General features: G+C 36.7%; 1 protein-coding gene across 2 annotated transcripts in view; it reads left to right on the forward strand.

Annotated features, from left to right (window-relative positions):
* Dnah11 (dynein, axonemal, heavy chain 11) overlaps positions 1-23,563 on the forward strand; it is a gene marked incomplete at its 5' end in the record, with an annotated part of 307,294 nt that overhangs the window by 45,344 nt on the left and 238,387 nt on the right. For both annotated transcript variants that reach the window (XM_005377377.2, XM_005377378.2), the window contains 11 exon segments: positions 6,635-6,772; positions 7,148-7,272; positions 7,820-8,015; positions 9,629-9,733; positions 9,842-10,234; positions 12,696-13,028; positions 13,240-13,494; positions 13,572-13,741; positions 13,955-14,177; positions 18,629-18,745; positions 18,849-18,935. In XM_005377377.2, the coding sequence (XP_005377434.2) occupies positions 6,635-6,772; positions 7,148-7,272; positions 7,820-8,015; positions 9,629-9,733; positions 9,842-10,234; positions 12,696-13,028; positions 13,240-13,494; positions 13,572-13,741; positions 13,955-14,177; positions 18,629-18,745; positions 18,849-18,935 (2,142 nt within the window).

Raw genomic sequence — 23,563 nt, forward strand, 5'->3', positions numbered from 1 at the left:
GCTGTGGCATGGGCACTGTAGGCTGCTTTTAGACAAATTTACAGTGACAATAGGGGTTAAAGAGCAAATCAGAAACATTAAAAAAACTTAACATTTGATCTACAAGGAATTAAGTGTAAAATTGGGACCAAAGGAAGTGTGGTTGCTGAAGAGATTAGGGCCATTAAATCAAACAAAAAGTACTTGATAAAAGGGCAATAAGAAAAATGCTTTGGAAGCATATCCATATTTAGCAAGACTCCATCCATCACAAGCTCAAGGGTACAAAAATGGAAACAATTCATCTGAAAACAGAGTCCTTAGGATGCTTGTTTGAGAAGGGAGTCAGTCCTAGGGAATTGGTTCCCTAGGATACATTTCACTGTGCCAAGCCATTCAGGCACTCAGAGAATACAGCAGCCATGGTCCAGGGGGGACACTGCTTACTGCTTGATCTGGCAGCTGACTTGGTATTGTCCAAGTGAGACTAGTTTTACCAGCATGTGGAATACAGGAGCTATTGGGTCAAGGCGATTTCCACCTACATTTCAAAGAAGGGCCTGGGAGGCCAGGCAAGCAACTCCTGAGAGAGCAGTGTGTGGAGCTCTAAGAATGAAGCCAAAGGTACAGTGGAGGTCCCAGGATGTCAGAGAAGCCAGGAACAGGGAATGTCTGCTGAGGAAAGCCACAGCCCCAAATGGGACCCAGCCCAAAAGAGAGGCCATGTGGGCTGCAACCAGCAAGGCCACAGATGTGGGGCCACCGAAGCCCTCTGGAACTGACATTTATCACCATGTGCTGCAGATGCTGGATGTAGACCTATAGAACTTAATGCTTGCCTGCTGGTTTTGGTCTTGATTTAGTCAAATTCTTTTTTCTATCCCCCAGTTATTCTCTTCTGGAATGGGAATGTTTACCCTGTGCCATTGTAGTTTAGGATTATTTATCTTGCTTTTGATTTTTTATAGAGGTTCACAGCTAAGTGTTTGCCTTGAGTTTCAAGAAAGACTTAGACTTTTGAAAAATGCTGGAACTGTTGAGACATTGGGAAATGGATTATTGTGTTTTGGGTTTTATGCAAGGTAGTTGTAACATGTTAGGCAAAATTATGACCTTGTATTTACTGAGGAATTAAATATGGTTTAAGGAGGTGTTTTTGGATGTCAGATTGACAGTGATAGGATGTAATGGTTGAGCTTGATTATGTCAATTTGACTGGCTTGGGAGCCACCCAAGGGATTCATAGAGCACACTTGTCAGTGGGTCATGGAAGCATAACCTTGGGTGCTCTATCGGCCACCTGCTCCTTCCTGTCTGGTGCTGATTACTTGCTGTGCTTTCTGGACGCCATGAACTATGCAACTTTCCTTTGCCATGCTGCCATGATGTTCCTGCCTTGGAACCAGCTGATCATGGACTGAATCCCCCCAAACTGTAAGCCAAATAAAATCTCCCCTCTTGTAAATTGTCAGGCATTGTGTCTTAGTGAGGAGAAAGCTACCTAGTACATATGGATAATAGGGATATCATATAAAATATGCTTGACAAAGAAGAAAAATATAAATCAGGCATAAATTATTCCCAAGTCAAGCATAAGTCAAGTGTGAGGTGACATCCCAAAAGAAAAATTGAATGTTTGATGTCCAGAGAAATATAGTCAGGAATAAAGGTCCCAGTTCCTCTAGAATGACCATGTAAACAGTACAGCAGACAGATATTTTTAAGATGTTGGATTTTGATTTTAAATTTCAAATGAGTATTTAAAGAGATGAATGTGGTCAAAGTTTCACACAATTGAAAATAAAGTAAAACAGATAGCATGTGTTTAAACCTGAGTTTATCAGGCATGGCAGGAAGTTGCAGGAGAGTAAGGCAATGACCCAAACCAGTGCACTTGATGTTCATGGACAAATATTTTTTTAAATAATAAATTAAATTAAAACATTTTAAATAGAAGCATAAATTGAGTTGGTTGTTGGTGCTGAGATACTGCCCACTGTGAAACAAAGCTTTGACTAGTTTTTCGTTTGTTTACTTTCTTCATGGAGGCAGAGGGACAAGTTTGGGTGGGAAAGAAAGCATAAATGAATATGACCATGGGGTGAAGAGGTATATGAACAGCCTCTGCAATGTATAAAAAAACAAAAAAAACACAAAAAAAAACAAGGAAAAATAGAGCAAGTGAAACCAAAAATGATGTTCTTGGTGTTTTTCTATAATGTAGTCTTTTTTTTTTAGCTTTTTTGTTACTGTAACAATACTGATCTCGAACTGTACCAAATACATGGAGACTACAAACAGAACCACATGGAACTTTCAAACTGAGAAAAGAAATTTGTCACAAAAACTTTGTTGCCATAGTTAAGTTGATTGTAAATGGAAATTGAATATACTCCTTTGAAATATTTCATCAAGTATGTTTCCTGCTCATTATGATACATTAAAAAATATGAGCAAAAAAAATTTTCAAACAAGTTATCCCAACACTGATGAAGCTATCAGTGTCCTCTGGCCTCAACTGAACATTTTCAACATGGAGAGTTCATTAGGATCCAGTCACACTTTTTGAAAAACTCTTTGGTAAAACTGAGATGCTATTTCTTCAAACTTGTAGCTTGTTGTTAATAAAATAAACCAACCTGTAATCTCATCCTGAGGTACAGTTACATTTAATATTACCACTGTGTTTTCTTTGATTGCATATACATATGTATTTCTCTTGGACAAAAAAAACAGCATATTCTGATCCTCTTTTGTAACCTTTCCCTCTTAGAAAAGAGACATACTGTTTTTCTTGACTTTATATCAGAATTAATATTTTAAAATATCTATATAGTAGTCTATTTTCCTGTTACCGGAACTCATTTTCTTCATGCTTTTGTAAATAAGTGGAAGAATGAGTGAGAGATCAATTACAGAGCTTTCTAATTCAGCCTAATTAGAACTATAATTCAAATATTTGTTCTCGTCCCTCTCATGACCATTTATATGGGTTCTATTAAAGTACATGGTAGCTAATTTTTTCTAAACAATTCTATCTCTTACCTCATTGTCATGGGATGTTGAAAACCTTTCCACATATTTGTATCTTGTGTACTAAAAAATACTTAAGATGCAGTCTTGCCCTTATGAACTTTTCAGTGGTGGGGCATGATTTCAGAGCTTCTGTTATTCTTGAGTTGCCTTCAACAGTGCCTTGTACACAGCAGGCACTCAGTAATTGCTTGAGGTCTATTGGACTAACTGCTCATTTGAACATTGAAATGACACACTGCTGACAGTAAACTGCTAGAAGAGTCATGGCAGAAGAATCAGTACAGGTTTGTGTACTGTAAGGGACAAATTATCCTACCCACACGTAAATATAGATATACTCTGAAAATTTAGTGTTGGTGCCAGGGAAGAAATATTTGTGGGCTATTGTCTGAAGATGACAATTTCGTGTCTATTCTTGACAGAGCCATGGCCAGGAAGGAAATACAAAAAATACTTCAAAATCTGAAGTACAGGAACTCACTGAAGTAGACAGATAAACAAAACTAATAAATGTCTGAAGTTTACATAAAAGAAAACGGAAGTGTGTAAGACAGTGTCTAAAAAAGATTTTACACATATGCAGGTTGAATATTCTTAATCCAATAATCTGAAATTCAAAAACCCTCAGAATACAACACTTTTTGAGCTCCAAAATGATTCCACAGAAGGAATGTTACACACCATGAAATCTTGTTTCAGGCACAGCCTATTAACCTTCAGGTTATGTGTATAAGATATATATGAAATATATGTTAATATATGTTAATATATGTTAAATTACCTTCAGGTTATGTGTATAAGATATATACGAAATATAAATAAATTTCATTTTTAGACATAGGCCTCACCCCCAAGATAATTCATTATGTATTAGGAAATATTTCAAAATCCAAAAAGTCTGAATTCTAAAACACTTCTAACTCTTTCATATAAAGGACACTCTACCTGTATTTAAAAACTACAGAATTGTAGGGTATGTATTGTTCAGGTGGTCACAGATTTAAAATTACTTAAGTTAAGCAAAGCTGGGAAAAAAACAAATATATACCATTTTGATCAGTGACATCAGAGTTAAAAAAAATCTGTATTTCATTGTGAAACTGAGAAGTACAGGAAAAATAAAGTTAAACCTTATAGATCTCAAATGGGATATTTAGGAAAAGAAACATGGGAATCAATCCTTAACCTTTTAGGTGGATGTGAAAGAAAACATCTATATCCATCATGAAATAGCTCATATCTCTACCCTACAAGGAAGCAAGGGCTCCAGTGACCTTTCTTTTCTTTCGGTGGGGGGGGGTAATTTTTACATATTTGTCATGGTGAATAATTATGTTAAATACGCTGATTGACAGGTTGCAATCATCTTACCATTTTTTGGCTTTACACATCCCCCTGCAAATAGTTTCTGTATATCATTTCTCTGTTGCATTTGGAATTACAAACTACTAAGCACATAGGCAAGGTAAGGTGTAGCTAGGAAATTTCTGATCTTGTTTCAGTTGTGAATATGATAAAAAGTATTTAAAAAATGGTGGAATGGTGGCATTAAGTGTGTTTCCCAGTTGTTGCTGGAGAACATTTGTTTGTTAAAGCTATGAGGCAGTATTGGTTTTAAATTTACATTAAGCTCAAATTCAGTGAAACAGTGGCTGTGAGAAGAAAGTTAATAATTTACATTTTGCTAGGTAGCAGATAACCAAGTGGATTTAAAAATACTTAGCAGTTTCTATTATACTTGATGTCACCAGAAAAAGCCAGAATGTGTTTGTCTAAATTGGCCTCGAGGTATAATGAGATTTGCATTTTAGTTTGTACTATTTTTCATTGGTGTTTGTAAAGCTTTTATAACTGTTTTATAATTAAGTTGGTTTTTAAATAAAATGAGCTTTGTGGGAGAGCAAGAACAAAATAATGAAAAAGTAAATCTGTGTTCCTTTTCATCTTGCTAATGAGGGTAAGATTTTTATATAGTTTTTCTGCCTCCTTAAATACATTTAGTTCTTTTGGACTATCTTTTAAAGAAAATAAGTAGGATGACATATAGTGGACATATTTTGAAGCTCACTAGAGTGACAGTGACAAAATATGGCAGTTCTCCCATCAACAAAGAATATGTTCTATAACCCCCATTGGCTGCATGAAACCATGGATAATACTGAACCCAATGTATGCATTTTTTTCTAGACATACACACCCATGGTAAAGATTAGTTTATAAATTAAGCACATAAAACAAGTAACAACAGTTGCTAATAACAATAATTATAAGGATGTAATATAATAAGTTATTTAAAACATATAAATTGTCTATTTCTTGTTTTCCATTTGCTCTTTTTGTATTGCATTTGACCACTGGCAACTGACACTGTAGAAGCAAAACTCTGGATAAAAACTACTGTGACTTAACTTTTAATGGCCGATAAAAGGCTCCACAGTGGAGCAAAGACCCAGGTACGAGATGGCCTGGTTTTATATCCCAGCTTGCTGATAGCTGTATGACTTTGGGCAGTTATCTCCTCACCTCAACTCAGTTTCCTCATCTGAAGCATGTAATAGCAATATTTTAAAGGTCCTTAACATAGCATTATAATACACACTGGTTGCATACATGATTTTAGTTATATTATTTTGCTGGCACCAAAACCCACCTCATATTACCAGACAAGAGTCCTCATTGGGTAGTAAACAAAATAGGAGAATAATGAGAACCCAAGGTTAGGCTCACATAACTCAGCTTCATGTAACCTAGTCCTAGTTTGAAACCTAAGGGCCTTCATTGAATCAAAGGAGGGTAGCCCTTTAGTCTTCTGCTTTGCTAGTCATATTCTATTCACCTGTTTGCTATTTTCTGTTTCACCTTTGGTTGACTGCCTCTGCTTATTAGTCTTTTTTTCATTCATAACTTTGCTGATTCTTTCTGAGAAACAGAGTCTGATTAGCTCAAGGTGTTGTATGACCCAGAACACTCGCATCAAAGGAAATGTCTACCTGTGCAGTAGCTCTTTTTGGAGCAGTGACCACTCCTGCCTCAGGTCACTGTCTGGGTAGCTGCTAGGTCTCCCATGGGCACAATGGGAACCAGGGGCAGAACAGTTGTTGTGTTGTAGCTGTTACATTTGGAATAAATATGGTGTGACCAACAGGTCTTTTATATAGATACAGAAATTCTTATATCTAAATACAGAAATATAGATACAGAAATTCTTGTACCTAAAGAATATATTCAGAGGAAGGAAAAACAAATAATATTTACATAAACCTTGCTTTTATATTGACATACAAAAAAATCTTCAAAATTGTTTGCAAACCCTTAATAGGAAGTAGTAGTAGGTGTGAGTAGGGTCAGCTGACAGATGATAGCTCATTTCTGACCCTCCTCACTTTTCACTGAGGAAGAGAAGCTACATCTAGAATTTGGCTTATTGCATGCATAGAAACTTTAGGCAGATGCAAAAGTATGTTTTACATTTTAAGGTACTGCAGGATACTTTTAGAGTTCTAGATTTTTTTTCCTATAGTCATGCAAGAAGGAGATGTCATGGTAGGGGAATTTGTGAGGTGAATATTTGTGTTAAAACTCATTGCTTTTAACCTTTCTTTAACTTTGGTTTTTATAGCTTTTGACCATATTTGGGAATTTTCTAGAGAAACCAGTTGTCATGGAAATTTTCAGCCCACATTACAGCACACTAGTGAACATGTTTAATGCAGAGTTGGATATGTGTAAGCAATTGTACAATGAGCACATCAAACAAGTAAGTGGTGGTAAGGGTGAGCACATTCACAATATAATTTTTGATGGGTAATGGCCATCAACTGTACTTAAATATTGGATGGAGACAGTAAAGTTATGCTTTTATTTAATTGGTTTCCTTATGGAGATCTTACTTTAGAACCATATCTCTTCTAATCAAGTTGGATTTTTGTTTTATATACTATTATAGAAGTATAAAGATGAGCTGGGAATATAACTCAGTGGAACAAGTGCTTGCCTGGCAAGCGCAAGGTCCAGAGTTCAATTGCCAGTGCCAAAGAAAAAATGTATAAAGATGAACAACTGCTTCTAAGACTGAAAGGGACCCTCACTAATTGTTCTGTTTCTTCCTCTTCCCCAAAATATCAACTTACAGATTGAACATGGACAGGTAGTTCTTAACAAGAATATGCCATATATCTCTGGGAATATCAAATGGGCTAAGGAGATCCTTGAACGCCTTCAAATGTTTTGGTCACATTTTGTATCTTTCCATTATCTGTAAGTAGTCAAGCTTATTATGTGGTCAGTTATCCTAGTGTTATGGGTGGTTTTCATGGAGCAAGAAGCTGTTCATCTTAGCACTTAGGAAATTGTTGCCTTATTTCATTGTGATTACTTACTGAGTATATTGGGAAGGCTTTATTACCATGGTTTTGGAATATTTTTGGTGGGACTGATTGCATCATATGTTTGTGTATTTTCAGGTCTATTTTTCATTTCACTGTTCCTTTTTACTCATGTTTAGTTTTGTTCTTATTTTTTCTTTCTCCAAAAACAAACACGTTTGATTATTCAGTCCTCTGTGCCTTTTTCATATTTGTGTACAAATTGGCAACTTGTTGCTATCAGTGATTTTGTAAAATCTTTTGAGTTCCATCCTTTTGTGACTCTATATATTTTAAAGCAAAAATAATTCAAAAGCATTGTATGGTATGTACTGTTTTATATCCATAGTTTATAATGAGTTATATCTTAAATATGTTATGTATTGTAAAATAAGCTGAAATCTGTCATACAGAGAAGTGGAAAACTCTCATTCCTCTAGATTTTCAGACAATCCTGATGAAGCTACAGTTTATCAGAAGTATGTTGAAATGACCACTTTGCTAGAAAAATTTGAAAATCATATCTATAATGAATGGAAAAGTAACGTGGATGAAATCTGTGAATTCAATTTGAATCAACCCTTAGTTAAATTCAGTGCCATAAAAGGTCTTCTTAGTGTCAACTTTGACCCAAAGGTAGGGATTTGATTTTCTAAGTTGTTTTATAGATGCTATTATCATAAATATATTGCTCAGATACTTTGTGAAATACTTATATTTCTAAACAGTGACACATTTTGGAGGGAAAATGTTAGTGGTATGAGGAATATAAACAGACTATAGTAAGTTTTTGTTTTACAGATTTGTTTCCTAAGTTTTGTATTGTGTCCTGTAATTATTCTTCCCCTGTATGTAAACATTAGGTAGTGAGCCACTCAGGACAGGATCCTTTTCATTTCTTCCTTGTGTTCTGCATTTTTAGCAGAGTGTCTGGCACTTGCAAACATTTAGAAAATGATAGCTCCACTGACCTGAATCATTAGTTCTTACCAGATGCTTTCTGGTTTGAATATTTTCATAATTTATACTAATTTTGTATTAAATTAAAATTTTATCATGTAAGTTAAGATGTAGGGAATCCACAGGCCAACTGGTACAAAGACCTGTCATTCTTTTGGTATGTGGGGGTAAATTTCTATTTATCATCATTTCCTTCAAAGAGAAAATAAGCTGGGATATGGTGGTTAAATTGGTTATAATTTAAAAATAGATTTTTATTAAAAACACAAAACATTAGTATAAAAAATATTATCAGTCAAATAATATCTAACTATTGCCTTTTTGAACAGCTTTGTTGTTCCATTGATACATCATAAAATAAAGAGAAATTTTATGTTTTCTCAATAATTTTTCATTTCATTGCATGCTATGTAGTGATGAGGATTTAGAAAACCTATTAGCAACCATATATGTGCATGTATATACATAATTACATAATATAAAGTATGCACATGTAATGTGTCAGATGTGTATATATATACTTTATAAGTACATATATTTTAAAGAATTTATTTCCAAGTTTGTTTAGCTTGCCACATACGAGGTCCAAAATAAGCTTTGTCTTTAATTTATCTACCACAGATGTGTTTTACATTAAAGAGCAAGCTTATTTATAAGTTTCTATGACCAAAAAGTAAAAAGTAGCTTATGCTTGTGGCTGACTTTTTAAGTAGTGGAGAACGTTCAGGAGTAAGTAATTACCTGGAGTCTTTCCTGGCAGTACAGATGGAGGCCTAGGAAGTGGGAGACTTAGCCTCTCTGGGTTTGCATTAACACTGACCTGTTTCCCTAAGGTGTATACAAATAGTGTTATTTTATTGTACTCATAAAATAGTTACATGAACATTTGACCTAGGAAACTGAGCTTCCTTCCACCTTCTGATTGCTTAAAACCAGTTTCTAGAAACTAATTTCTTGAGACATTTTATGGATAAATTACAAGCACTGTAAGCTTATTTCCCTCTGAAAGAAATTACGGCAGAAATATATGACCGTCCATCATGAAATGCTAATTAGCTTGAAAACCTAATATATGCCATAAGTATAGTGGGGCTCATATACTTTTACTGCATAAAACTTGTGCTAAGATAGAATGATATTCTGTTTGATTTTTGGTTTTTGGTGTTGGAGATAGAACCCAAGGCCTCATGCATGGTGGGCCAGTGCTCTACTAGTGAGCTGTATCTGCGACTCCCTAAAATACAATGATATTTTAAAATATGCAGTAATCCTTAATTTTGTTTGACTAGCTGATGGCAGTATTGAGAGAAGTGAAATACCTTTTGATGCTCAAGAAACCAGACATACCAAAATCAGCCTTAGCCATCTTCAAAAAAAGGAACACAATTTTAAAGGTTTGTGTTTTTAGATATGGGTACTAGGACATCTTTCGAGTAGAAATATTTTGAATTTTAATTATTAACACGTTCGGCCCTTTGTGTTGGGGGGTTTTCTTTGCTTAGTACGTTGGGAACCTGGAACTCCTTGTGCAAGCATACAATAAGCTGAAACAAACCCTTTTAGAAGTTGAATACCCTCTGGTCGAGGATGAGCTGGGCGCTCTGGATGAGCAGCTGAGAGCAGCGATGACGTGGCTGACTTGGCAGGATGACTGCTGGGGCTATGTGGAGGAGGTGAAGGTGGCCACGGTGGAGCTGGAGCGCAGGGTTGAATGTACACGGAGCAATGTGCACCGGATCCAGCAGATGATGCGCGCCTGGGCCGAGTGTCCGCTCCTGTCCAGGCGCGAGCTACGCAGAGAGGCAGCCTTAACTTTGGAGGACAAGGGCAATCTATTTGCTAAGAAATACAAGTTAGTCCAGGAAGATGGCCAGAAGATACACGACCTGGTAGAGGTAAATGTCATTAAGATTTCCAAATCATAGATATTTTCATTCAGTTTCTAGAAAACCAAAAATATTATTGTACACAGTATTCTTTTATGGAGGCTGAAAATGCTTTATGAATGGTTATCTCAAGCATTTAATGTGGAAGAATTTCCTTGCCTACATTTTCTGTAGCCCTCACTACTCTCATTCCTGAGGGAAAGAGATCCCAGTGAGAGATGTTTTGATCAAACAGAAAGGATAGAGGTGGACCCTGTCTTTGTCAGAGCTGGTCCCACTTTGAGTGCTATGCACTCTTCGTTGAATGTCAGGTACCTTATCTATATCATCTTAGCAAACCTCTTAGCTGCCTCCTAGGGAGGGCAGCATAAGTAACTCTGCTTTTAAGAAATACCTGAGTTCTTCAAATCAAAAGAAGCACTATTCTAAGGTGATCAGTTTAAGAGAAAACAAAAAAAGCACACATAAAAACAGGAGGGCTGGTTATGGTGGCACATACCAGCTGCTTAGCGTCTCAGCTGCTTAGGAAGCTGACGCAGGAGGATCATGAGTGTGAAGGCACCTGGGGCAACTTAGCAAGACCCCCATCTCAAAGTAAGATCTGAAGAGGACTGGGGTATACCTCAAAGGCAGAACCCTTGCTCAGCACACAAAAGACTCTGAGTTCAACCTCCAGCACTATACACACACAACACAACAAAAACAGAACAACCAAAATGTAACATTCCCTTATCTCTTGGAGCTTATACTCTAGTAAGGGAAGACAAGAAAGGGAAAAAAGTATTATACATGCATGTATATATGTATGTACATATATATTTACTTATATATGTATGTGTATGTATGTGTATGGATGTGTATGAGTGTGTAGGTGTATTTATATATATGCATGTATACATATGTATATATATATATGTCAGTTGCAGGAACAGTGATGAAAAATAAAGCAGAAATGATGGGTAGGGCTAGCAGAATTGGGAGGGAGAAGTATATTTCGGTAGGGGAGAGGTTGGGAAGGCCTCTTTACCAAGGCACATTTCTGCAGATAACTTAAAGGGACCAAAATATGTGGATGTTGGTAGAAGGCTGTCTTAGCACAAGTACAAAAGCTTCAAGGTGGAGCGTCCTGTCCAAGGACCTCTTTGAGATCCAGCATGCCTGAAACGGGGTCGGTGAGGGGAATAACGGGAGGGCATGGCATTTGGGAGGGGCTAGGGCCACATCTGTATTAGTCAGCTTTCCCGTTGCTGGGATACAGTGCCCACAGTTTAAAGGAGCAAAAGTTTGATTTGGCTCACAATTTTGAGGGAATACACAGCACAGCTTGCAGGCCTCAAGGCAGAACCATTATTGTGGAAGGGCATAGGGGAAGAAAGCTGCTTGGGTCATGGTTGCCAGAAAACAGAGCAGGAAAACAGTGCCAGAGAAAAGGAGGCTGGGGACCAGATATAGTACCCAAGGCCACGTCTCCATGACACACCCATAATCTTGCGTGGCTCTCAAGGTAGGGAAGGTGGTAGGCACAACATCCCAGGGTTTTGGTAGCCGATATGAGAACTCTGGCTCTTCTTCTAAGGCAAACAGCAGCTGTAGACTTTCTACTCACAGGTTTTCCCTGTTGCAGGTAACCCAGAGCAGAGCAAGGAAGTGGTAGACCCACTCTTTGGGGCATGCTCTGAGAGTCCAGATGAGAAACGGTGACACCTTGGGTCTGGTGGAAGTGACTAAGGCCATTTGTGAGTCTGGATGTATTTTAAAGGCAGAGCCAGTGAAATTGTCCCTGAGGGGTGAGAGAAGAGAGAAGTCAAGGATGACTCTGACTTTGGGGTTTTTGATTTGTGACAGAGTAGACTGGATGGGGAAGAAGCTCTCACGAGTCAGATTGTGGGAGCACAAAGTTTGCTGAAGCTTTAGATGGCTGGTTGGCCAAAAATATATTCTTTGTGTTTGAATAAGTTTTGGGAACAGTTGAACCAATCCAAATTCAGTGGGTTTACTACAGTAGGTGCATGTGAGTCCTCAAGAATGAGCAAAGTGCTCCCTTGACTGGATCTTCAGATATCCAGAACAGTGTTTCTAGAAGGACCAACTGGAGAAATCTCTTCAGTTATAGGCAGATCCCTGGAAGACAAAGTCCAGAGCCATGTAGAGTTAGAGACAGGATAAGAACTAGAATGCAGGTCTAATATTTCATTGAGATCTAGTGTATTTCCATAAGTATTTGAAGACAACAATCGTTACACGGATTTTGCTTTTAAAGGACATTTGAATGCATAGTACATGTGAACTTCATCTTATAAAATCCTGCTTAGGTCTTTGTCATTTAGCTTAAAATTCCGAATTGCAGCATTTGAATGTTCCTGTGCTTTGCACAAAATGCAGTCTTTTCTTTAACAAGTCGTTTAAATGGAAAGCTTTCATTATTATAATCATCATTGCTATTCATCTATTAACACCTGTCTGTTTCCAGGAGAACAGGAAGCTCTTCAAAGCCGATCCTTCTCTGGATGCCTGGAAAATTTATGTAGAATTCATTGATGATATTGTGGTGGAAGGCTTTTTTCAGGCTATCATGCATGATTTAGACTTCTTTCTGGTGAATACAGAGAAGCAATTGAAACCTGCACCATTTTTTCAAGCACAAATGATTTTAATGCCCCCTGAGATTGTGTTTAAACCTCCCTTAGAAAGAGAGGCTGGAGATGGCATCTATGATCTGGTGGAAGAGATGCTGTGCAGTAGTTTCAGAATGTCTGCCCAGGTGAAGCGAGTAGCAGCACATCTGGAGATAGCAAATTACCAGGTACGTTTTTCTGAAAGATACTTGCTTTTATATTAATGTTTCTTAATCTGTGGCAATGGGAAACACAAGGAAATAAGTTGCTAAAAGCAACATGATTTTTAAATTTTGCCAATCACTCTCCCTTTGAAGAGTGGCCTTAAATAATATTATGTTGCCAAAATTACTAGAACGAGTTTAGTTTGAATAAATGCTTGGTCTTGTTCTCCTTTAGAATGATATGGATACCATGTTAGGCCTGGCAGAGGCCAGGCAGGAGATAATGAACAGAGTGGGTGATGTCATCACCAAAGTCTTGGACTTCAGAAATTCCTTGGAGACCTATGCTTACCTCTGGGTGGATGACCGGGCAGAGTTCATGAAGCATTTTCTCCTGTACGGTCACTCTGCATCATCTGCGGAAATGGATGCTCATGCAAATGAAGACATTCCAGAACAGCCACCAACTCTTGAGCAGTTTAAAGAACAGGCAAGGAAAAACCCTTATCCTTTGATGTGTTTGGCTTTTCACGGCACTGTTATAGTTACTTTTTTTCTAACCTGTAGATCGACATTTATGAAGCTCTGTATGTTCAGATGAGCAAGTTTGATGACTTCAGAGTCTTTAATAGTTGGTTCAAGGTGGACATGAGACACTTCAAAGTGACCTTGCTAAATGTGATTAAGAAATGGAGCTGGATGTTTCAGGAGCATCTTTTGAGACTTGTCATTGACAGGTAGCCTTTGTACTTTGGTATCGGAAATTATACTGACTTTTGTTAAAAGCCAGTTGGTTTCTAATTGAGGAATTAAAGACCACTAATACGCCGATTTCATAATAGAGCCAGTGAGTAATGTTTAATTGGGTACCTAGTGAAAATAAAATTCACCTCTTATGTTGCTGTATCTCTTAATGAACTTCGTATGTCTGTGCATATATATTTTAATAGTCTGAATGAGCTGCAGGAATTTATGAAGGACACAGATGCAGGACTTCAGAGAAAACTGAGTGAAGGTGACCACGATGGTTTAGTGGACATCATGGGACATCTGCTGGCTGTAAGGAGCCGACAGAGAGCTACTGATGAACTCTTTGAACCTCTGAAGGAAACCATTGCACTCCTGGAAAGCTATGGCCAGAAGATGCCTGAGCAAGTCTATGCTCAGCTGGAGGTATGTAGAGGTTTTGAACTAGTGAAGTACACAGATTGAACATCACCTTAATCAAGGACTTTTACATGAATGCTGTTAGGACAGCCTTGTAACCATCCATACTATAGACATTCATGTTTTCATTTTGTAGGTTGGGAATATGAAACTTTAAAAGTTACACTTTTTCAGGGTAACACAGGTAGCAAAGCCAATGAACTCTCATGTCTAGGTGTTCCATGACAAAATAACCACTCCTACCAGCTGTGTTCTAATATCTGCCTTCCTGGCAGATATTGAGGTTGTAGAAAGTCTCTTGGTTACTCTTCTGAGTCTGTTTTACCATAACTTTCTCACATGGAGTACACCCATGCTCTTTTTCATTAGAATTGCCTGCCAGTTGGAAAGTGTCCTGGTCTTGGAAATATATCTTGGGCATGTTATTAAAGAATAAAAAAAAAATAGATGAAGCCTTATTTGGATGGAGAAATCACTATCTCCCGAAGAGATTTCTTGTTCTCTATGCTGTTTGGTAGCTGCTATATACCAGTGATAGACAAAGTCTTTTTAATTATGCCTGAAATCTTGAATGATCTCACAATTGAGGCTTTGCTCTCTTGCTGTTTTAAAGTTCTGAAGATGGTATTTGTGTATGTGTGGACTTCCAGGCTGGACTTACATTTACTTTGCAAATCTGAGATCAGTCAACACATTAACCAAAAACTTTCATGGGATTCTAGTTTAGTGGTCAGAGCCCAGATTTGTTTTCAAGTACTATATGAGTCTATCTCAACTGCTGAGCGTGGACAGTTAATGTTTTAGAGCATGCTTCTTTTCAATAAAATATTCCTTGAGATTCTTTAAAAAAAAAAAAATTGTCTATACTAGTTCTCTCCGAGTTCTCCCTTTCTGTTCTTTCTCTTATTCAGATGAAATTTACAAAAGTAACATTTTGAAGTGTACACTTCAGTGGCATTTAGTATACTGTATTTACAGTGTTTTGCAGTCACTACTTCTATTTAGTCACAAAACATTTCCTCATCCCCAAAAGAAACCCAGTACTATTAGTTGTCAGTTTTCAGTCCCCACTTTCTTCATCCCTCCCCAGTCATCCCCTACTGGCTAACCCTTGGTAACTGCCCACCTTTGTTTGTGTCTGATCTCCTATTCTTGATATTTTTTATAAATGGAATTATACAATATGCAACATATTGTATGCTTGGCTTGTCTCATTTGACTAACATAATGCTTTCAGAGTCCATTCACTTATATCAATACTTCATGCCTTTTTATGGCTTAATAATAGGCTATTGTGTACCTGTACTGAAATTGGCTTACCCATTCATCTATTGATGGACATTTGGGTGATTTCCATCTTTTCTTCTACACTTGATCTTAGCCAAAAGGCTGAGAAGCAATCCATCTTTTCTTCTATTGTGAATAGTATTGCTGTGAGCATTGATGTATAAGTATTTGTTTGAATCCTGTTTACCACAGGGTGTTTTTTTTTTTTTTTTTTGAGTCTACATTAGGAGTGGAATTACTGGGTCATACAGTAATTCTGTACTTTTTGAGGAACTGCCAATGTGGTCTTCCCAGTGATTGCCCACCTTAAATCCCTCATTTTGTTTTGTGAGGTGTAAATGCAACAGTGTGTTTACAAGTCCTCTGTTGACTCTATAAAAAGTTACTATGTATAAATTACTAAATTCTAGTTAAGTACTGTATAGGAATGGTCATAGAGCTGACACTAACATTGAGACATAGAGTGAGATGACTAGCCTGGACAGAAACATAAGACCAACAGATGACACTCTGATAGTCACAGGAGCACCAGCCATAAATAGTCCTTTTCTAAAGAAAGATTTGGATATTCTTCGAGTTAGAGTTTGGACTTTGTCTTAGTCACTTTCCTCTTGCTGGCACACGATACCCGATGCCCACAACTTAAAAGGGGAAGAGGTTTGTTTCGATTCACAGTTTTTAGAGGATTCAGTCTGCTGGCTCCACGGCAGGAAGGGTTGGGTGTAGGCAGACAGAGGAGGAGCCCCAGAGTGAGACTGACCAGTCCAAGGCCACGTCCCCACCAACCCGCCTCTTCTGACCAGACTGCACCTCAGCACATTCGGCTGTAGCATCCCACGATCCAATCACCTTCCAAAATCTCACCTCGGAAAACATTAGACTATTGTTGGGGGGGCTGCATTTTAGAGCTAAACCATAACAGACCTGAAATCTAGAGAAGACAGTCAAATCATTGATAATTAATGAGCAGGATTTTGGCCATGGCCTCCAGAATTCATATTCTGAAAGTCTGGTTCACTCCTGGTTCTGGTGGTATGAAATTACTAGACTTTTTAGTATTTTGAAAGCAGGATACTTGTGACTAGGTATATTACTGTATAGGCTATTTGGGCTGGTTGGGAGAAAAAAAATACGATTCAAGCTGCATGTAAAGGGTAACAGGATGCCAATTTCATTTTAAAGTAACTTGCGATAATTACTCTATTTCTCCTTTATTATCTTGTTATAGCATTTTCCAAATTCTTCTCTGTGTTCTGTACCTAAAAAGACCCTTAGAAGTGGCTGTGCTCCTAAGAATCCAAGGATTAGTTTCTGAAATTCCCAATAACTAGGTCACTTCTGGGCACAGCATTCTTTTCAGCCTGACTCCTCTTTCCATTTCTGTTTCACCTGTGTAGTTTTAAATTCAGTTCTTGTTACTTCTTACCTCAGGCACAATAGTGGTGTCTTAATTTACTGCATTCCTCCTCAGCCCTGTCAACAGTCAACTTTGGTGAGATTGAAGTTCTAACTTACAGGTGTTAAGGCCTTCCCTGCTCAGAAGCCTTCATTGACTGCCACTGGCTTTGTGACTAGTTCACGGTCCCTAGGCACTCACACAGTCATCCCACTCTGTGCAGTGAGGTAGCCGCCCCTGAAAGGACACTGATCTATTCCCTTGAGCCTCAGATTCAGTATTACCTCCTTGAGAGGATCATACCGGTTAGATAGACTGTGGAGATCATCTGATCTTTTGATTTTGAAGGAAATTTATTTTTGTCAAGTGAAAGCCTGCTTGGAATTTCTACACATAAAGCAGGTCTGCTATGTTTGAAGACATGACTTCTCCCTGGCTTCCCAGCCAGGGCCTCTGAAAGGATTCTGTGTAATACTGAGGCTCAGAGAAATGGACTTGGAAACGTAGAATGAGGCTCTGTACAGATTAGGACACAGGGACTTGAAGAGAGGAAACACAAGATGGAGGATGGGGCTTCAGAGTCCAGGTCTCTTGGTTCCTGATTGGTTAGGTATTCCTGTCAGGGCCCCAGGTTTGTCTCCTGTTTTGGTTCCTTGACACACAGACCTCCTGGTAAAAATTAACAGTTTTTGTCATGGGGAATAGCTATTGTTTGTGCCTCTTGCTAAGATTTAATGATTTGAATCAAAGAATATATTTTACTCTGAAGCATCCCCTCCACCGTACACATATTTGTACTGACCACAGTGTTCTCTTCATAATTGGCAGTTACTGAATCACTCATCAAATATTTATTGAAGGTTACAAAATAGTTTGGAGAACCTTTGAATTTTGCACTTGAGCTAAACAAGTAGAGACTGGTCACTCTGGGTGATTTTGTACAACAAAACAATTTCAGTGTCCCAGGAAATGGTCCAGAGAAACAATGTTTTGTTAGTCTGGAGGCAAGGAGCACCTTTCAATGGTAATTATGCACCATGGTGCTTCAGAGAAAGTAACTTGCCTTTGACCTATTTGCAGTATGAGCAGGGAGGGCAGAACTGAGTTGACACCGGAAGTATTTATTGATTCTTTTGTCAAATATCAAATAGGAATTAACTTCCCTTCCTTTGCCTCTGCTCCGTTCACAACTCCTCGGTCTCTAAAGTAAACCAACTTCAGTGGTAAAACTCTTCATCAAGAAAGAGCACATACAGAGCCCAGGGAGCCAGGAGAAAGTGAGGATTGGACTGATTCACATTTTCATCTTTGCTCCACCAGATTCAAAGCATTCTTTTCTTACTAAATTGCTAAATATGGTTGGTTTCCATTTCTAGTTGTCAGAGTTGAACAAAGTCATTTCCAGAGCACTTTAACTTTGTTCCCAGAATAGCAAAAAGTTTGAAAATTGTCTTTATTTTGAAAAGATTTCCACTGATTCTGAGATGAAAAAGACTCTGGCACATGATTGGAAAATATGAACCCAGAAAGGCCAGCAAGTCAGTGTATATTTCAGCCCTGGCTCTAAGCCTGGGAATCTCAATTCCTCTTTCCTTCCCTTCCCCCTCTCCTCTTTCTTTCTCTCTCCCTTTTTTTGTACCTCAGATAAAATCCTTATAGAAGAATAAAAAGGTGTCATGGATTAGAGTAAATAAATTAAAATTATTTAATCCTATTTTATTGAGTTATTTTAGGAATTGAACTAACTTCTCATTTGCACCTCTGTGCTTTTTAGGAATTTCCTGAAAGATGGGAAACAACTAAAAAGATTGCAGCAACAGTTAGACATGAAGTTTCACCTCTCCAAAATGCAGAAGTCACTCTTATACGGAAAAAATGTATTTTATTTGATGTAAGCTATTTACCAAGTTTTTGTTTGCTTATTTTTAAGAAAGTTTTTACAAAGATTATTGATACTATTTTTTTGAAATTTGATTCTTTTTCTCCCCCACCAGGAAAAGCAGGCAGAGTTCAGAGAAAGATTCAGAAGCTACACCCCTCTTCATTTTAATGCAGAAAACCCATATACTATGCTTGATAAGGTAATACAGTTCTCAAATATCTTGTATAATAACTACTTTGGAAGATAAGGTTAGACATTGATATATTGCTATATTTCGCTTTATTTTTGCCTTTAGTTAAACAAGTTAAGGGCTTTAAAACAATCCAATTATATTTAGTTTTTCTCAAAAACATTATAGTGTATTTTAAATGATGTCATTCAAAACATCACCGTCATCAAAGTAATAGCAGCTATTTCTATGTTTCAGTACTTAGTGCGTATCAAGAATTCTGTTATACTGTGTTTTGTTCTCAGAATCTATGATACAGGTTCTATTACTGTTCCTATGTAATAGAAACAAACAATGAAAATTATATCAGACTGAAAAAGGAAATCAAGGAGGACATAGTCCTTGAACCATTAGTCAGAGCAATCAGGCAAAAGAAAGAAATAAAAGAGATATGTACAGGAATGGAAGAAGTCAAAACATCATTATTTGTAGATGATGTGATCCTTTACTTAGTAGACCAAAAAATTCCACCAAAAGAGACTGCTAGAATTGATAACCAAATTCACCAGGATAGCTGGAAACAAAATAAACATAAAAGTCAATAGCATTCCTAGACACTAGTAACATACTCGCTGAAAAATAGGAAAGCAATGACATTAACAATAGCATGAAAAATGTAAATACTTAAGTATTAGTCTAACTAAGGGAGTGAAACATCTCTACAATGAAAATTACTTCAGACTGAAAAGAAACCAAAGAGGACATCAGAAAATGGAAAAATATCTTTTGTTCTTAATTAGGCAAAACCAACATAATCAAAATGGATATACTTCCAAAACTGATGTACCGATTTACTGTAATCCCATTCAGTATACCAATGTTATTTCTCATAGAGCTAGAAAAAAAACCTTATATGGAATCAGAAGAGACCCAGAATAGCAAAAGCAATCCTGAGTAACAAAACAAAGAAAGCGGCTTCACAATCCCAGATTTGAACTTATATTATAAAGCTACAGTGATTAAAACAGCATGGAACAGGCATAAAACCAGACATGTAGATTAATGAAAGAGACTAGTACAGTGATGGTAAACCTTTTAGAGCTTTCAGTAATAACAAAATAGCTAGCTGTGGCATGTGTGTCATAGGTTCATCACCATTGGATTAGAGGATGCAGAAAAAACCCCAGGCACATCAAGCTGTTTGGTCTTTGACTTAGATGCAAAAAACATACAGTGGAGGAAAGATAGCCTCTTTAATAAGTGATTCTGGGAAAATTGACTGTTCACATGCAGAAGATTGAGTTTAGATCCATATGTCTCACCATCTGTGAAAGTCAAAATGCATCATGTTAGAAACACAATCTCCTGGAAGATAAAATGGGTACAACTCTTAAAGATACAGGCATAGGCAAAGACTTTTTGGACAGAACTCCAATGGCACAACAAATAATACTCAAGAGAATCAGATCAAATTAAACACCTTCTGCATAACAAAGGAAACAATCAACAGAATGAAGAGACAGTCTACAACAATGACAAAGAAGTGTCATCTATTCCACATACAGATGATTAACATCAAGAATATTAAAAAATCCAAAAGTTACCCCTTCCATTAAAAGATCCACTCAAAAAAATGGCAACCAAAGTGAATAGGCACTTCTTGAAAGAAATACAAATGGCCAATAAATACATCACAAATACGCTCATCATCACTGTTCATCAGAGAATGCAAATTTATTCTACATGGACCTGCTCTAGACCCTTACTCTAGAATAGCTATCGTCAAAAATTTAATAATTTTTGATGGGAAGGATGTGAGGGAAAAGGAACTCTATTATATTCCTGGTGAGAATGTAAACTAGTATAGTCACTATGGAGCTCTGTGGAAATTCATCAAAAAACTAAAAAACGAAATTCATTTGACTCAGCTATCTGCCTTCTATATAATCTTCCTAAAAGAGTTAAAATCATCATATTACAGGAATACATGCATACCCATATTTATAGCAGCATAATTTTAACAGCTTGATCTTAGAAACAGCATATATTTCTATCCACAGATGAATGAAAATGTGGTATACATATTTCCACTACACTGCCATAAAGAAAGCACATTTATGATAAATTTAGATAGATTTATGATAAATGAAGATAAACTTGAGACATTTTTAGGTAATGGGTGCATCTTGAGAACTTGTTAAGTGGAATAAATTATACACAAGTTCAAATATTGCACGATTTCTCTTATATAAGAAATGTAAGTATATATTAATATATATGTATATCTCACATATATGCATACACATAAAGAGCCAAATAGAACAGATAAATAAGAAATGAAAGTTCAAAGACTTCCCCAAATAACAAGTTCCATTGTTTTAAAAATACTTCAATATACATGTTAATTGGTTTCATTTACACTGCTAGTTTATATTAGTTCATTGAAAATGACAACTTATGTTTTTTGTAAGAATCTTTTTGGGAGGCTACGGAATTTAGCTCAGTGGCACAGTGCCTGCCTGGCAAGTTAAAGGCCGTGAGTTCGATTCCTGGTACTGGAAAAAAACAAAAACAAGAGAATCTTTTTGGTTTATTCTTGTACTCTGAGTAACTACTTTGAAGAAATGAGGCACAGAATAACTATTGTTATTCTCTTAATTATGACTTTTTCATTTTTCATAAAATAAAATTGCAGCTCGCTAAATTTTTTATTTTTTTAAATTTTATTTTAAAGAGACTAGTAAATGAGAGAAATAAAAAGAACAATAGCAGCATACCAGCCTCACAAACATAAACAAACCAAAGCAAGAAAATTTAAAGTGATACAGGGTTTCAATACAAAGTAACAGTGGTTGTTATGTAGCTAAATTTTTTAAAAAGGAATTTCTCCTCATTGTATGCAGCAAAAATACATTTTGCTGTGTTTGTTCCCTTGTGATACTTTGTTAGCAATATTTACTCACAGGAAAGTTCATAATTTTAGAGATGAACATTACTAAGTCATTCATTTATAGTTTATAGTGGACTACTTTATTGGAGATGACGATAAGAATGAATATAGTGGGCAAGTAATCAAAAATAATTACGGGAGGTTGAAAAGATGCTATAAACTTTGATTAGGAAAAGTGTTCTTTGAGAAAATAACTTTGTGAAGTTCAGACCAGATGAGGGCTCAGTTTTTCAGTTTTGCCTCAGGGATCCTATCCTGGTCCTTCTTCCTGATGGAGAAGGTCTCTCTTTAAGATTGGTGTGCAGTTTGATAAAATTATTACCTCTTTTTCCCAACTTCAGGTTGAATATAAATTTAAATGCTTTTAACCTTATTTAGAAAGCAGCGTTCTACAGCCTAAGGTTTTTTCTTTTTTCTTTCCCTTGTCTGAAAAAAACTATTAAAATATTCATTGAAAAGGAATGGGTTAGAATATGCTAATAAAATTGGATTTTCTTCTTTCTTTTATTTTTTTTATTTTAAAGATAAAAGGAGGGAAACATTAACAGACTTACAACATTTTACAACATCACAAGCACAATACAGACAACACAGAGTTACAAACAAAGTAGTAGGGAATTAACAATGCTTGTTGTATTCCGTATTGATATCTTCAAAGTGGCTTCTCATGAAAACAGATATAGACATGCAATACTGGTCAACCAAAGACTCATTGACAGTTTCTTTCAGCATAGAAATAGAAGACAGAAGAATAACCATGTTAACTATCCTGTATATACATATATATAAAATTTCTCCTTCTTTCCCTTCTCTTTTCCCACATCCCAGTTGCCCTTTACTCTTCAGCGGTTTCCTATCATTTCACAGTGTTTCTTTTATTTTTTTAAGGATTATTTACAAATCACAGGTGACCCAAACAGATTGTAGATAGGGAATTGGTTTTTACTTGACTGAAGAAAATGCTGTATGTAAGCTTTTATGACAGTTAGTTATTGAAACTTAGCATTTCTATGATATGTGATAGCATATAGTTACATATTTAAAAGTAGGAGATGATGTTTATCCTGTACCTGCAGAATGCATGGAGGGACCTTTTATTTTCTTATTTTTTTAATTTTTATTTTTTTGGTTTTTCTCCGGTACCGGGAACCGAACTCACGACCTTGCGCTTGCCAGGCAGGTGCTGTGCCGCTGAGCTAAATCCCCAGCCCCTTGGAGGGACCTTTTAAATATAGTAGGGTTTGATTAACTTCTTTTGAAATTATTTTCTCAGCATGCATTATCAGATGTTTATCTAATTGCTCTCAACCAAAGACATGTGTATTCTTGTTCTGGGCTGGTACGGTAGACCATAGTACTCACTCCACAGGTCAGAAAGCATCAGCCTTCCAAGAGTAAGGGGGAGGATGTGGCATGCTGCCTTTGTTTCTTTTAAAAAGAAATTTAATAGTGACATTACTTGGTAAAGTGTTTCTTCATAGCTGAAGACAAGGTAACCAGTTGAATTAACATAACTGGATATATATTTCTGGAACTGATAATACGTTTAATCAGAAAATGGGTATATGTTTATAGGAATAATGGAATTAGTATAAGTAATAAGGAATCAGAAAATGATTAAAAATAAATAAAAAGGATGAAATGTATGCTCTTAGCCTAATCATCATTTTATATTAGGGACTTGAGCATTCCCTGGGGTTCCTGGAAC

This window comes from Chinchilla lanigera, unplaced genomic scaffold (genome assembly GCF_000276665.1).
Source record: "Chinchilla lanigera isolate Chin_1 unplaced genomic scaffold, ChiLan1.0 scaffold00009, whole genome shotgun sequence".
Classification (NCBI taxonomy): domain Eukaryota; kingdom Metazoa; phylum Chordata; class Mammalia; order Rodentia; family Chinchillidae; genus Chinchilla; species Chinchilla lanigera.